At 49.8% G+C, this 16,405-nt stretch overlaps 1 protein-coding gene across 1 annotated transcript; it reads left to right on the forward strand.

The window, feature by feature from the left end:
- The first annotated feature begins 405 nt into the window (after positions 1-405).
- On the forward strand, positions 406-14,418 carry DUSP5 (dual specificity phosphatase 5). The gene is made up of 4 exons (XM_025397593.1): positions 406-1,050; positions 5,613-5,761; positions 9,824-10,043; positions 12,886-14,418. Exons 1-4 carry the CDS (start codon positions 672-674, stop codon positions 13,290-13,292), a joined length of 1,155 nt encoding a protein of 384 aa, XP_025253378.1. The 5' UTR covers positions 406-671; the 3' UTR covers positions 13,293-14,418.
- Positions 14,419-16,405: the final 1,987 nt, after the last annotated feature.

A 16,405-nucleotide genomic window follows, 5' to 3' on the forward strand; every position in this document is an offset into this window, starting at 1 on the left:
GCGCAGACCTCAGTAGCGACAGGAATCCGTTCCGGACTCCTCTGCGGCCCTGGCCGGCTCCCTCGGACCTGCTCAGCGCGGCGCGGGCGGGTTTTCGGCCCACGTCCGTGAAGCCGAAGGCCGGATCGCGCGGCGCCGCCCCGCCTCCCACGGCGCTTCCTCCTCGGTCCGCACCGCGGGGGTCACTGTGGCCCCAGAGCGCCTCGACACACGGCCGGCAGCCGCGGGGGATGCGCGAGTGAGTCCCTCAGCGCAGCGCGGAGGAGAAAACGAAGAGGCGCCTTCCACTTCCTCTTGCTCTACTGCCGGCACCCGCCCCGCGAGTCCCTCGCCCCCGCTGCCCCGCCCCCGGTAGGGCGTGGCCACGGCCCGAGGGGCGGGGAAACACCCATATTTGGCCTTATATGGGCAGTCGCGTCACGGACGGCACTCATTCACATAAAACGCTGCGCTGCCGGCGGAATCCCCGGCTTCTGTGGCGGCGAGCGGCCGGGCTGGGTATCGAGCGCGCGGGGCGAGAACGCGGAGTTGCGCCGCCGCTCGGGCGCCGGGCTCCGTCGCGGCCGCAGCCCCGCGGGTCGCCCTCCCGTGCCTCGCCCGCGGGCATCCTGGCCGTGGGCACCCGCGGGGCGCGCGGCGCGGGGCCGCTGGCCGGCGGCGGCGGCGGCGGCATGAAGGTCACGTCGCTCGACGGGCGCCAGCTGCGCAAGATGCTCCGCAAGGAGGCGGCGGCGCGCTGCGTGGTGCTCGACTGCCGGCCCTACCTGGCTTTCGCCGCCTCGAACGTGCGCGGCTCGCTCAACGTCAACCTCAACTCGGTGGTGCTGCGGCGGGCCCGGGGCGGCGCGGTATCAGCGCGCTACGTGCTGCCCGACGAGGCGGCGCGCGCGCGGCTCCTGCAGGAGGGCGGCGGCGGCGTGGCGGCCGTGGTGGTGCTGGACCAGGGCAGCCGCCACTGGCAGAAGCTGCGGGAGGAGAGCGCCGCCCGTGTCGTGCTCACCTCGCTGCTCGCCTGTCTGCCCGCCGGCCCGCGGGTCTACTTCCTCAAAGGTGAGCGCGCGGGGTCCCTGCCACGCTCGCCCCTCCGGCGCCCCCGGGTCCCTTCCCTGTGCCGGGGCGCCATCCTACACCCTGGGACCGGGAGAGTCACCACCTGCCGGAGTCTGCACTCTGGGGCTTGTTGTGCGCTTGGGAGGGCACTGCAAATGTCAACACTCAGAGCTCCCCCTCTTCCCCACCCGAGTTCCTCGAAAGCGCCTGGCAGCCGGTCTGTCCTCCGGGCTGGGTGGAATTGGTTATGCTGCGGGGTTGCTGCTGCTTAGCAGTTTGGGGGCCGTCGGCCCTTGCTGGGCACGAGCCCCCTTTCAAGACCCGAGCTTCGCCGCTGTCGCTGGGGTCAGGGCTTGGGGCCTTCCTGATAGACTGATCTGGTGGGATCAGCAGGTCGCGACCCCTTCCCCCATGGTGTGGCGCCATGGTGCCCCCCTTCCTCCCGCCTAGCCAGCTGTGTCGTCACCGACCCCTCTTGACTTTTTGACCTGGCGAGTCCCTTCCTTTTCCATTTCATTTTATTGCTTTTTATTGTTTCCCTCCGGCCTCTTCTCTCCTAGATCTTTCTCTAGCTCAGTTTGGAGCTCACATCCTTCCCACCCTTTTCACCTCCTCCCTCCTCCGCCCCAGGATTATCCCTGGGACCCATCCTGAGCCGAGCCTACAGCCGGCCAGCCAGGAAATAGAGGTGCGCGGGGGCAGGGTGGTGTGGAGATTCTGCGGCCTTTGATTTGACACCTCCCGGAGCTACCACCACAGGCCTGCCCATTTCACCTGCCGGGAAGATAACTTTGGCTTCTAGTGGTGGGTGGGTGATTGACTCTCAAAGTCCAAAGCACCGGTTTTTTCTGGGTCACTTCCTATGACTGCTCCTGCTTTGTATTTGAGTCCTTTGTAACCTCAAATGACACCCGGGGAGACCTGACCCACATGAAGAGATGAGGGCTCAGCCCCAGCAGGGCCCCAAGGCCGTGCCAGCCCTGGCGCAGGCACCTTGGAATGTAACAGTGATGGGGATCAGAGCTCGGTGCAGGGAGCCGGCGCTGAGAGTTAGGAGCCTGTTTTAAAGCCATGCAACTTGAGTTTCACACACTCCGGGCCAGGAAGATTCTGGAGACAGTTCCCCTCTCTGCTAGCACCTCCTGCTGACTGGTCCCCTGTTGATTTCCTGTTGAAGAGATAACAGAGGTAGATGGTAATCGTCCTTCTTCTGGCAGCCTAGCCCGCAGGGGATAGAGGGATGGCCTTCTGGCTCTGCAGAGGTTTCAGCGCGGCTCCTGATTTCTTTCTCTTCCCAATATGGTTTTTGTCTCCTGTTCTTAGGAAAAGTTTATGCCTCCTAAGTAGCATGAAAGAGGTTCCAGGAGACCCTTCCTGGTCCCCGCTCTGCTCCCCATGCTTCTCTAAGCGGGCCCTGCTGACAGTTTAGAAGTTATCGCCACAAAGTAGGCAACTCTATAGACTCACATCTCAGGAAAACTGTTAAAATGTTTTTTAAAAGAAGGTAACATATGACACAGGTACAAATTTGAACAGCATGAAGGCCGTATGATGAGAAGCGGGTCTTCTGCATATCTTAGAACCCAGTTCCACTCCCCAGAGACAGTCAACTATTTCTTGTTTACCTTTAGATAATTTTTCATAAGAATCTTAGAAATAGATTGATTTTGTATAGTTCCTGTCTTGCCTCTTGTAATCCTAGATCAGGGAGACTTGTCCATATCTGACCATACATGTCTGTTTCACATTGAACCGGTCTCCTGTAATGGCCATTAGGTTGCGTCCGGCCTCACTGTTCCAAGCAGTGGGGTAGATCTCCTTCTCCATGTGCTCTTGTGTGTGCAGTGCCTTTCAGTAAATCATGAGAATTGCCAGGTCAAGAATTATATGCATGTTAAATTTCAGTAGAAATTGCTTCATGCCTACCCTTATAACACTACTACTAAACTTTAAATTGTTGCCAGAAAATTTTTATTTCTTTACTTAACTCATGTGCAGATAGGAGTTCAGGTTTTAATCTGGTGGCATCTGAGATCTTGGCAGGGTCAATGCCTTTTTACACTTTCCATAATCCCCTGTCTCCCAAACAGCCACTAAAATGAAATGGTGATGACTGAATTGCGTGGTCAGTGCTTATTTATATATAGTATCTGTGCTCTCTCTGTTCCCTGGTAATGTGGTGGTGATTGAAAGCAGACTCATTCCAAAAGAAGGCTGAAGTAGCTCTAAGAATTGCCATGGCTTTTGCAACTTAAGTGAGGCACCAGAGAGGAATGTTCTGTCTCTCCACACCTCTGATGGGAGTGGGTGAAAGACTGAGACCATTTAATCTGTAGGATTCCTCTGAATCCCAGCTTGAAGAGGCAGGGCCCTGTTTATCTGTCCCTGGACTAAATTTTGTCAACAGCAGGCAGGATCCAACCCATACCCGAACCTCCTATCTGTCCTCCCGATAGCCAACTCTGAAGTAATCTATTTAAAGCCAGAAGATGGGGTAGCCTGAAGATTTCCTCTTCCCCAACCTTCATTCTGAAGTTTGGGAGGGCCCAGGTCATTCTTAACTCCAAATTCCCATCCAAATCCTTGTTTGTCTCCTGGAACCCATAATGTTGAGGTCTAGGCACAGGAAGTGATCAGGTGGTTTACTGACTAGGGATACCTCTTCCAAGGAAGCTGTGGGTCAGTGTGAGCCTGTGTCTTTCTCTCTTGACTGCTGGAAGGTAAGGGGCCCAGGGGCTGTGGCAGAGCATGGGAAGCTAAACTGCCTATAGCACCACCTTGCACCTCCGCAGTGGCCTCCCGTTATGGTGGGGAGCATGGTCATTGGGGAGGACCAAGAGCTCACGGGCAGGCGCAGTGGGCTGCTAGTGAGGTGACCACAGAGGAGATCTGGGTGTACTAAGTGGGGGCAGGGCAGTTCCAGCAAGCTGAGAGGAAGCAGTAATGGCAGGATGACTCATTCTAGGAATTGGCTGCAGCTTCTGGGAGGGAGTTGGAGACTGCCTTGTAATCCATTAACCATTTGTCTACTGCAGGGCTTTAAAAAAGCCAGCATCATAACACCCAAAGTCACAAAAGAAAAAGGGGGTTCTTTGGAAAATTTGTGGTCTCAGAATGCATGTTTAATGGATCTGACTCCAAGTGAATTCTCTAGGCCAGAAAAAGACGAGTGGGCTTTCTGGAGGCCCTGGGAAATGCCTCAGGTTGCTCTCTGGGTTACCAGCAAAGGAGTTTCCCAAGCAAGGGTGGCCTGTTGCACCTGGCAGCCCTCAGCATTCTGAGGGTTCTTCCCCACTCAGATGGGCCCAAGAAGGCTTACTTACATTTGCAAGTTTCTGTGACTTGCTCAGAGGGTTGTTTTTTTGTTTTTTTGTTTTTTGGTTGTTTGCTTTTTTGTTTTGTTTTGTTTTTGTTTTTGTTTTTGTTTTGAGACAGAGTCTCTCTCTGTTGCCCAGGCTGGAGTACAGTGGCGTGATCTCGGCTCACTGCAAGCTCCGCCTCCCGGATTCACGCCATTCTCCTGCCTCAGCCTCCTGAGTAGCTGGGACTACAGGCGCCCGCCACCACACCCGGCTAATTTTTTTGTATTTTTAGTAGAGACGGGGTTTCACTGTGTTAGCCAGGATGGTCTCAATCTCCTGACCTCGTGATCCGCCCACCTCGGCCTCCCAAAGTGCTGGGATTACAGGCGTGAGCCACCGCGCCCGGCCTCAGAGGGTCGTTTTTACCTTAAATCCATTTGGAGAGGTGTAAATGTAATATTAAGGATTCTGAGAGTCATACATGCTATAAGTTGACTTATTGATTGGTTAGGGGGGCGTGCAGGAGGAGTAGAGGAGAAGTAGGAAAAGTGGGGATAAGAAGATAGAGTGGTCACGAAGGGGACAGAGACAGTTTTTGCTCAGGAGGGCTGAGAATTAAATCCAGAAGTCCTTATTCTTTCAGTTGATTTAGAAGGTAATTAACTGGATTGATGACTCCAAATTGGACCTAGAAAGGATTGTCAGCAGTGTTCTTAGCACCTTGGGAGTGAGAAGCCAGGCTATTTTACTGCCCTGAGTTGAAACCTCGTATCAGCCCCCATTTCCTTATGAATGGAGGAGGTACCAGCTAGAATCCTGCTTAGAGCAGATGGGCTGGGGAAGAAGGCACTTTAGGAGCCTATCTTCTCGCCAATTAATGAAATTTTGCATAATCACACCTTCCTTTTAGATAAACAAGAGAGAAAATAGCCTTTGTTTTCTGGAGGGGTTTGGTTAATATTTGCCAGATGCTAGATACTTTTTTTCACAGTTTAAGCTGCTTCTGATAGACACAAAAAGTTAATCATTGCCTCTGAAGGAGTTCTTTTTAGAGGTTTGTGTGTGCGTAGAGTCCCTTTCTGTTCTAAATCTGTTTCCTGGTTTTGCTCAATTTTTAATGACCACAATCTGTGTTGGCTTATTATTATTATTATTTTTTAACTGTGTAACCCTCAGAGTATTGATTAACTATGGGTATTTTCTGACAGGGTGAGAAATTGATGCTAACCATCTGTCTCACCTTTTTGTTTGTTTTTGTAGGGGGATATGAGACCTTCTACTCGGAATATCCCGAGTGTTGCGTGGATGTAAAACCCATTTCACAAGAGAAGATTGAGAATGAGAGAGCCCTCATCAGCCAGTGTGGAAAACCAGTGGTAAACGTCAGCTACAGGCCAGCTTATGACCAGGTACATGATGGGGAAGAGGTATCCTGAGTGGTATTCTGGGCTCCTGTCTGACTTCTTTCCTCAGCACCTGACTGTTCTCTCCCCACTCTGCAACGATGGTTAGTTCTTTTGTGGATCAGGGTGTTGGCAAAATCTCCTGGCTTTAGGGAGCCTCTGTTGCTTGCCAGCTTGAGTTTCCATCCAAGAGTAAATGGGCCTCCTTCCAGCAAACAAGCTGACAAGAGCAAACCAGCCACAGGATGCTTGGCAGCTTCTGCGGAAAAGGGGAAGTGAAAGCTACATTATTGTCATCTGGCTTCGGAGGTTCAGAGAAGCTTTGAAATACTGGTCTAGGTTTCCCTGAAGACATTTCAGAGTTGACTTTCAGGCTTCCTGTGTTGCTTTTCTCTGTAATTGTCCACGCTCTGCAGTTTCTGCAAAGCATCCCGGTACCTGTCAAGGTGTGTCTTGTTGGTATGTTTAACTGAAACTGGTGTTGGTGGGGGTTCTATAGAGGAAGTCCTGTTTGGGTGGCTAAGTAGGCTCCTCTAAGGGGTTCTAATGCTTACAGTTCCACAGATACTGAAACCAGAGGAAATCAAAAGATACTAGAGGGCTTCATGTTTCTGTAAACTAGTGAGTTTTTATGTTTCTTCTAAAAATGAGTGCTTTGTGATAACTCATTAAAGGGAAAAATAAAGTGGAAGGGGGTTACGTAGTACCATCCAGGAAAGTGAAAAAGCAGGTGAGAATCCAAATCTGGCAGAAACCAGAGATAAAAGCCTGCCTACTTATTTTATGGAAGGGAAGAGAAGTGTTCTGTGACAAGTGAGATTCTTGATTTTGCAGAGTCCTGCAGCTGGTTCAAGGCAGCATCAGGCTCAGAACCCCTTTCTCTCAGCTCCCTGTTCTGATTATTTCAGGACCTTGTTCTGTTTTCCGCATGGCCTCTAATCTAGACACCTGACCTGGTGGGAGTAACCTTTCAAACTTTTCACGTAAACCAAGAACATATCCAAATCATAAGAAGAAAGATTGCTAGATGCTAAAATGCCAGCTCCCTGCCATGAGCAAAACCCTGTCCCTGGGGATAAACTTCGAAGCAAAGCCAGGCGACCTTTTCTTGAACGGGCTCCTTGGTCAGGAAGCCTATTAGCTTGTCCAGATGCCAGGGTTAGGATTTGTTTTCCTTTATTAAACACCCTTACAGTATATGACGAACCCATGGCTTTCAAGCTGTGGACATCTGGCCTCGCTAGATTTCTACTTTTGTTTGTTTGTTTGGGTTATGTTTTCCCCCCATTTCTCAGAAAGTGAAAGAGAAATAAGAATTGGCAGAATGTTGTGAAAGCATAGCACATCTCTGGCCAAGTGAGGGGTGAGAAGGCCCTGATGTGTCTTCAAGATTCATCTGGGGAACCCCCTAATGCTACTTCTTAGAAACACTTCTGCATTTAGAGCAGCCAGGCGAGGTCATGTTAACTTTTGGGGTTTCTGAAGGCCTTTGGCTTCTTCCCTCTTGGTCTAAACAGAAGTTCAAAAAGGGAAAGAAATGTAGTTTCAGGGGTGTGTTGGGCTAAGCTCCAAAAGAAATTGGATGGATCCCAGGTCTGGTGTATCAGCAATTTCCAGGCACTCAGGAGAGGAGGAGATCTTGAGTCAGCCATCCAGCCTGCTCCTTAAAGGGCGAGCCTGTTAGTGTCCATTGGTGGGGACCCGTAAGTCATCAGTGGCCACGTGAATCTGGACTTGGAACTCTGACTCCTTTCCCAAGAACTTTGTACCACCTCTGCTGTTTTCCTGATGTCTAGCTGGTGGGGATGCTATGCCCAGGGAGTGGATCCAGCTCAGGTCAGGACTAGACCTGCTTGGATTGCCTAAAACCCTGTGTCTTCCCCGTGGAGAGAAGCCACGTTCTGTTCATTCTTCAATCCCAGTGACAGTGGCAGCTATGTAACGTGCCAGGTTTTAATGCATTCATTATCCCATTTACACCTTACCAATTATCCAGAGAGGATAGGTATTATCCCCTGTTTAGAGACAAAGGTCATAGGTTAAAGAAGCTGTCCAAGATCACATCAGGTAGTAAGCATGGAGCTCTGGAACTTAACCCAAGAGCTCTGCTGTCTGACGCCCAAGCCCAGGTTCTTAACCGTTGCACCACTTTGCCACCAGGAAGGCTGCTCTGTATGCATGGAAGTTTGGAGAGGTTTTGAAGAGGGGATGCAGATGGACATTTTATCTCTAGAGGAAGAGAGGAAAGAAGGGAATTTTTTCCTTCCTGTCTTTACCTGAAATACTTTCTCATATTGATCACTATTGAAATGGAGTCAGACAAGGCCTTGCATCTCATGCTACACCATCAGTTTTGGGTTTCAGCCCAGCTCTATCACTGACTAGCTCTGATTTGGACAAGTTATTAAATGCATCTGAGCCTCAAGTTGCCCATCTGTAAAATGGGAATAATGTTACCTACCTCACAGATTTTGTGAAATTGGTATGATGTAGGCACATCTAAAGGGTTAAGCCCCCAGAAGCCAGCCACAGTAGATGCTGATAAAAATACCAGTTGTTATTATTACCTTATGTAAAATCCTCTGTAATTTTCTTCCAAGTGACTGAACTGGCCTTTGCTTAAACACTTGAGTTCTTAGGAAACAAAAAGCTAACGCCGGGTGTGGGGTAAATTGAGAATTGCCTGTGGCTGGCCCCTGTCCCACGCACCCTTCCCTGTTATGGATCTGGCTGAGAGTTTCCATTCCGCTTTTATTCCAGGACAGGAAATGGAAACACAGGAAGCAGATGGTTGGCATGGGAAAGGCTCCCAAAGATATAGCCACTGTCACCCAGCCCTGTGTTTCCCTCTCAGCCTCTAAGGGCTCCCATTTTTGCAATCATCACTGACTTTTCTGCAACCTTTAGAGCCCTGTAAATGCTGAGACTGCCAGAGTCTAACCAGTGGTTCATTTTAGTTTTGCCTCAAGGTGGATGGTCTCTGGTTCCCCCTTGACTAGAAACCTGGGGTGTGGGTAGCCTCCCAAAAGGATGGCTCTGTAAGCAGGTCTCACCAGCACCCCCAACAAACCTCCGTGTGAAGAAGGTCAGAGGCGAGGAAGCCCCTCTGCTTGTGGCCTGACAGCATTTTTTATCTAAAGATTCTGAGTAGGTAGTGGTTATTTTCATTTCTAAAAAGCATACTTTTTTGTTGGGGGTGGAGTTGCATTTTAACATCTCTAAAACCTGGATGCATCTTAGGATCAACAGTGTATTAGGTTTGATGAAATACACTATATAGGCTAGGCTTGGTAGCTCATGCCTATAATCCCAGCATTTTGGGAGGCTGAGGTAGGAAGATCGCTTGAGGCCAGGAGTTTAAGACCATTCTAGGCAACATAGCAAGAACTCAGCTCTACAAAAAAAAATTATAAAATTAGCCATACGTGGTGGTACATGCCTATAGGCCCAGCTACTTGGGAGGCTGAGACGGTGGGATCTCTTGAGCCTAGGAATTCAAGATTACAGTGAGCTATGATTGTGCCACTGCACTCTAGCCTGGGTGACAGAGCAAGACTCCGTCTTTCCAAAAAGGGGAAAAAAAAAATATGCTATAAAAAATGCCAAGGCTGTAAAGGAGGACGCACACCATGTTGAGTCCTGGTCCATTTTAGCTGTAAAGAAAGTGAGACTGTCCCAAGGCAAAGAGGCTTGCCCTGGTACTCTCAGGGCAGCTGTAACTTCAACACAGCCCCGTAGATATTTCCCATGATACCACATGGCTTCTCATCCTTGTCAGCACAGGAAGAATGCCATCATATCCTACCTCCTTGATGTGTGCAAAAATGTGAACTCTTTGCTGTGTGGATTTTGCTGTCATTGAGTCACAAGGCAGCCACGTAAGGTAGAGTTGGCCAGGATGGAGATACCACCCACACTCAGTTGAACTGCCCTGGCTCTGAACTCTACTGGGAAACCAGAAAGGGAACCACCCATCTTAAGCAGCAAATAGGTCAGAGTTGTTTTTTCCTCTCTCAAATGAACAAGCTAATCCAATATTTCCTGATTGTCCTTTGTCCCTGCTTCCAGGGTGGCCCAGTTGAAATCCTTCCCTTCCTCTACCTTGGAAGTGCCTACCATGCATCCAAGTGCGAGTTCCTCGCCAACCTGCACATCACAGCCCTGCTGAATGTCTCCCGACGGACCTCCGAGGCCTGCACAACCCACCTACACTACAAATGGATCCCTGTGGAAGACAGCCACACGGCTGACATTAGCTCCCACTTTCAAGAAGCAATAGACTTCATTGGTAGGTTTAGCCATTCCCCCTCAGTTATTTTGGGAGCCCGTTTGGGGCATGTGTTCTTGACTTTTGATGCCCTGATGGAAGCTACCTTCACTGAAAGAAAAGTGTCTTGTATATGCTGCTGCTAAGAGTTGGAGCCAACATGGGATGCAGCTACCAAAAAGGTGGAAGGGAGGATTTAAGTTGCCATTAATAGGAGCTTTAATTTGCAAGATAAATGAATTAATATAATTTTATGGCAGTACTCACTGCCGATTTTGTTATTGTTTCTAGCTGGGCAGAAGCTGAGCGCATCCCTGCGTAATGCTCCACACAAGGAAAGCAGGGGAAAGAACCTCCCTAACTGTGCTTCTACGTAGATTGGGTTTATTTTTAAAAGCAGACAGAAGGATTCAGAGAGCACTACTTACGCACTGAGCCCCAAGGGCCCCCAGCAGCTTTCCATACTTTTGGCGAATGGCTTGGGGCAATTTGTTTTGCATTTTCAGCTAATTTTGGATTAAAGATAGCACTTGACTCAAGCTCCATGCTGTATGCACAGAAAAGTTGGCATCTTTTGCCTTCTTTCTGCATTCTTGTTAGGCAGTTATTTATTCCATTGCATAGACCTAAAAACCGAGGCCTTGGCCTCTGGTCCTTCTGCCAGGAAAGGGCTATGGCCTTAGGGTTTCCAGGTGCTCTGTGTTGCGTGGGTTGTTCTCCCATATGGCATCTTCTCCCCCATCCATCTTGCTAGGAGGCTGCCCTGACTTTTTTCTGTTTCAGATTTGCAAGTACCACTCTCTAACCTTGTGGTCATGCCCCGCTTTCCAGCGCCCATCTTCCTCTTTAACATATGTAGTTGTTGAAACTGACGCATGAATTTTCTGTATCTTGTTCCAAGGGATGTTGGAGGAGGAAAGGCAGGTGTTAGCACAGCAATAATTACTTAGTGCAGGTAGCAATTAAAGGCCCCCCTTGAGCCACATGGTGGCTCTCTGTTCACCACACAATTTCTGCTCCCCAGGAAACCCTGACGAGAAACTCATCAGAGGCAAAAGGCCGAGCCTGTCCTGCTTGTCCCCTGAGCCTCTGGGCTAAGATCATTCCTTTGGAGTCTGAAAGGCAGCCAAAATGATGCGTTCAGGGTGGGAAACCCTTGACTTGTTCTCCCTGTCCCTGGGAATGCCTTGCCCTTCTCAGCCTGTTGTTTAATTACCTGGGTAGCTACTTCATGAGGTCATGAAACACGCCCCCATCCAGTTCTCAGAATCCTCCCTCCCCATCCTGTGTGTGTATTGTGTCTGTGTACACACAATCCACAAACCCACAGCATTTCGAAAGCACAGGATGCTTTTTCTTTTGGCCCTTCCATTGCCCTGCTAATGGAAGGAGAGACTGGGCCTCCCCAGTGAGCCATGTGCTGAATATACACTGACCCCTTCCAAGGGAAGAGGGCCATGTGGAAGGCAGGCCCCGAGGTGTTGAGCGGGCTCCAGAGGCAATGCACTCTGGACCCTTTGCATTCTTGGATGTGGCACTAGGCCAGTTAAAAGCTAAACTTTGAAGGAGGCCAACAGAGGAGTGAAGGGAAATAGGAGTCCGACCCTATAATTCCAGGGACTTGGGGGTCAGACCCCTTTGAACTAATTTGAAGAGACTGTTTTGTTTCTTTTGAGTCAGACTGAATTGGAGGACACCCCTATTGAACTGCTTTGGGGTGTCCTGTGGGGTTTTTGTTCAGATGGGGAAACTCTAGGATTCCTCCCTGATGCCTCAGAAATTTTACCTTTTAGATTTTGCAGATTGATTTGCATCCTTTGACCTTGGGGCAGGGAAGTGGAGGGTGGTAAGGGGAATGACTTTTTTTTTCTTTTGGCCCTTCAAAATCTTAAATGTGTTTGCTTACTGTAGCCTGCGTAGTGCCAGCTACATCTAACTTCCTGTGATGTAATTGTTTCCTCGCTAGCAAGAGAGGGAATTGGAAAGACTGTATTTTTTGTGGATTTGATGTGTATGTATCTTTAACCTTTCATCCCTTCCCATTTTTAATAGTTGTAGCTGGTTTTCTGGGGGCGAGGGCTGGGGGGTAGAGCAGGAAGGGAGGCATCCTCCCCTTTTTGTCATATTGAGCTAAAGAATGCTAACTGATGGTGGTAGCTTTATAGCAGCAACTCCCATTGTTGAGCAAGATGGAATTTGTGAAAGCCATTTATATCCTCCGTCTAGTAGGCGTCACTTAGCCAGGGCTATAATTAGTGGCCATGTGCTGTTTATTGTGTGTTTGGTGGTGAGAACCCTGGGAGCTGAGCCAAGCATCCTGCCCTGGCACAGCAGGACAGGGTGCCTGGAGAGGCCGGAAGACCTCTACCAGGATTGGGGTTAGGTTGTTACCCTTAGAATCAGACCTGGAGAGGCAAGAGTTGCTTCTCCAAGTCAGTCTTTGAGCCTGGGATGCTCTCCTTAGAAAAATGTGCGTGCCCAATAAAAATGTGCACAATTTCAAGGATGTTCCAGTGCCCTCTTGGAACCATCAGTGGAACCTAGGTTAAGATGGCATCCCCAGGAAGGGACTTCTCCAGGGCCATCGCCTCCAGAGGCAGAATCTGCAAGTATCCTGGGGAACTATAAAGCCACTGTAAGGAACATAAAGATCCTACTTGGGGATAGTCTTTGCTGGGATCCCAAAAGCTCTGTCCTCACCAGTGGGGATTAAAGACTGGCAGAAGTGTAGTGTAGGGCCACGGCTCTTAACGCAGGCACAACAGTTTCATATCTAGGTTACTCCAGTGTTTGATTCTTATGTTTTGCCATTGCCCTTAGATTCTAATCCCAACTGACTCCCACCATCTTTTCTTCCTTCCAGACTGTGTCAGGGAAAAGGGAGGCAAGGTCCTGGTCCACTGTGAGGCTGGGATCTCCCGTTCACCCACCATCTGCATGGCTTACCTCATGAAGACCAAGCAGTTCCGCCTGAAGGAGGCCTTCGATTACATCAAGCAGAGGAGGAGTATGGTCTCGCCCAACTTTGGCTTCATGGGCCAGCTCCTGCAGTACGAATCTGAGATCCTGCCCTCCACGCCCAACCCCCAGCCTCCCTCCTGCCAAGGGGAGGCAGCAGGCTCTTCACTGATAGGCCATTTGCAGACACTGAGCCCTGACATGCAGGGTGCCTACTGCACATTCCCTGCCTCGGTGCTGGCACCGGTGCCTACCCACTCAACAGTCTCAGAGCTCAGCAGAAGCCCTGTGGCAACGGCCACATCCTGCTAAAACTGGGATGGAGGAATCGGCCCGGCCCCAAGAGCAACTGTGATTTTTGGTTTTAAGACTCATGGACATTTCATACCTGTGCAATACTGAAGACCTCACTCTGTCATGCTGCTCCAGTGAGATAGTGAGTGGTCACCAGGCTTGCAAATGAACTTCAGACGGACCTCGGGGTAGGTTCTCGGGACTGAAGGAAGGCCAAGCCATTACGGGAGCACAGCATGTGCTGACTACTGTACTTCCAGACCCCTGCCCTTTCGGGACTGCCCAGTCCTTGCACCTCAAAGTTCGCCTTTTCATTTCAAGCATAAGGCAATAAACACCTGCAGCAACGTGGGAGAAAGAAGTTGCTGGACCAGGAGCAAAGGCAGTTATAAAGCCAATTCATTTTGAAGGAAGCACAATTTCCACCTTATTTTTTGAACTTTGGCAGTTTCAGTGTCTGTCTCTGTTGCTTCAGGGCATAAGCTGATCACCGTCTAGTTGGGAAAGTAGCCCCACAGGGTTTGTAGGGACATGATCAGCATCCTGATTTGAACCCTGAAATGTTTTGTAGATACCCTCTTGGGTCCAGTGAGGTAGTTGGTTGAAGTAGCAAGATGTTGGCTTTTCTGGATTTTTTTTTTTTTTTTTTTTCCCGTGGGTTCGTCACTGACCTTGGACTTTGGCGTGATTCTTATTCATACTTGAACTTGTCTCATTCCACCTCTTCTCAGAGCAACTATTCATTTGTGAAAAGAGTTTTTCAGATCATAGACCAAAAAAAGTCATACCTTCGAGGTGGTGGCAGTAAATTCCAGGAGGAAAAGGGTACTTGCTGGGTATCCTGGGTCAGTGGTGTTGAAAACTGGTTTCCTCAGCTTCCTGTCCTTCTGTGTGCTTATGTCTCTTGTGACAATTGTTTTCCTCCCTGCCCCTGGAGTTGTCTTCAAGCTGTGGACTTCTGGGATTTGCAGATTTTGCAATGTGGTACTACTATTTTTTCTTTTTGTCTGTTGGTTATTTCTCCAGGGGAAAAGGCAATAATTTTCTAAGACCCATGTGAATGTGAAGAAAAACAGTATGTTACTGGTTGTTGTTGTTGTTGTTTTTTATAGTGTAAAATAAAAATAGGAAAAGGAAAAAAGCACTTCTTCTTGGTGAATTGGGATAAGGTGGAAATACCCTTGGGTGGGGACTCAGCTTGCTTCACTGGGATTTATTTCTAAATGAACAACAGGGTGATGGTGGTGGAGGTGCAACTATAGGTATGATGATACAGAATGTTGCTTTCCAAGTGAGGGGTTTCCCTAAGTTAACTTGCAAGAGAATTCCTTAGTGCAGGCCTCATAGGGAGGTGGTGAGAGTATCTGCCCACTGAGGGCTCTTCACTCCTATCACACTAGGCAAAAAGCTCTACTTGAACCTCAGATTTCTCACCTGTGAAGAGTGAGCTGAGTTAGATGATCCGAAGAGTCCCTTAAAGCATAAGGCCCTTGATTCCAGTAAGCCTGAGTGCCAAGCTTGTGGCCAGCCTCCTTCCTCCAGTGCCTGGCATGTGGCAGACTCAGAAAAGGCTGGGTAAGTGGCCAAGGGATGGAGAAGTGAATGAGGTGAAAATTTGCCCTGCCTGCCTACCTGACCCCTCTTTCCACTCTTGCAACTAATTCTTCTAGATAATTCCCTGGGAGTTCCAAGGTAAATCCCTCAATGAGTAGGTTTAATCGACTTGCTTTGTGAGCAACTTCCTCTACATAGGTGGAGGAAGGAAGGGGCAGTTGTCAGCTTCTCCCCATGATTGGCTCTGCCTGGGCTCCAGCCTAACTCCTGGGGCCTGTTCCTAATCTGAGGGAACAGGGAGCTGGTTGGGGTTTATGCCATCCCAGTCACCTGATAAACACGGGGATTCCAGCCATACTTCCCAATGCTGGAGGGTTCAAAGGGCGTCTAGTTCTCCCGACATGCACTGTGTCAACAAATAGCAAGATGGTGGTGGAGCACAGGCAACTCAGCTCTCTAAATTCCTCACCTCAAAGGCTTTGGGTGAGGTCTCCACCTGCCTTTCCTTTCCCCACTTCTCCGTTCAGAGGTTCCTTGGAAAGTCCACAGATGAGAAGGTCACCCAGGGTTAGGATGCTGAATTTTTTTTTTTTTTTTTGAGATGGAGTCTCACTCTGTCGCCCAGGCCGGAGTGCAATGGCACCATCTCGGCTCACTGCAAGCTCCGCCTCCTGGGTTCACGCCATTCTCCTGCCTCAGCCTCCCTAGTAGCTGGGACTGCAGGTGCCCGCCACCACCCCCGGCTAATTTTTTTTTTTTGTCTTTTTAGTAGAGATGGGTTTTCACCGTGTTAACCAGGATGGTCTCGATATCCTGACGTCGTGGTCCGCCTGCCTCAGCCTCCCAAAGTGCTGGGATCACAGGTGAGAGCCACCGCGCCCAGCCAGGATGCTGAATTTCTTTCAGCCCACTCCCCTCATCTGTGTAACCAACGGCTTCCACAGTGAAGAGCACTAGACCAGAGAGGGAGAAGTTCTGGGTTCTAGCCCTTGCCCTGCCCCCAGCTCTCCAGTGCTTTAGAGCTAATCTCCAACCTCTACGGACTAGATTTCTCCAGGGTTCTAGCTGGTGCCTAATGCCTCTTGGTGTCCCATCTCTGAGCCTCTGACCAGCCTTGGAGTGTGTCCCTGAAACCTGCCCATTGCGTGGGCCTGTGCAGGTGCGGAGTGGCTGAAGGAACCTTGGGTAGGGAGAGCCAGGGAGTAGGAAGCTGGATGCAGGCTGGGGTGATGTGCTAAGCTCAGCCCACTTGCTGACATTTGCTTTATTGCATTAAAGTATTTCTCTGAAGGGTGAGTAAGTCCTCTAAATCAGGCATATGAGGATTGCTCATCAGCGGGTGAGTCACTGGAGGGTAAGCCAAGTGAAGCCCCACAGCTGGGGATGGCTCTAGAACCCTCACTCCACTTAATAGTCTCTTCATTAATTACATCTCCATTCTTGCCAAGACCAACTCTACACTGGCTTCCAGTGCCAGATGGGGAATTCAAGCTGATGGCGTTATAGATCCTTCATCCCTAGGTTTTGAGAAACACCTCTGTCGGTCTCCAGGCATCATCGCACATAGAGATGTGTTC

Source organism: Theropithecus gelada, chromosome 9 (genome assembly GCF_003255815.1).
Source record: "Theropithecus gelada isolate Dixy chromosome 9, Tgel_1.0, whole genome shotgun sequence".
Taxonomy (NCBI): domain Eukaryota; kingdom Metazoa; phylum Chordata; class Mammalia; order Primates; family Cercopithecidae; genus Theropithecus; species Theropithecus gelada.

What these genes read in the sequence shown, in the direction of transcription:
- DUSP5 (XM_025397593.1), top strand. Translation starts at nt 672, where the DNA reads ATGAAGGTCACGTCGCTCGACGGGCGCCAGCTGCGCAAGATGCTCCGC. An exon ending in GCGGGTCTACTTCCTCAAAG is followed by an intron (nt 1,051 to 5,612) that starts GTGAGCGCGCGG and finishes TTGTTTTTGTAG; the next exon opens with GGGGATATGAGACCTTCTAC. An exon ending in AGAAGCAATAGACTTCATTG is followed by an intron (nt 10,044 to 12,885) that starts GTAGGTTTAGCC and finishes TCTTCCTTCCAG; the next exon opens with ACTGTGTCAGGGAAAAGGGA.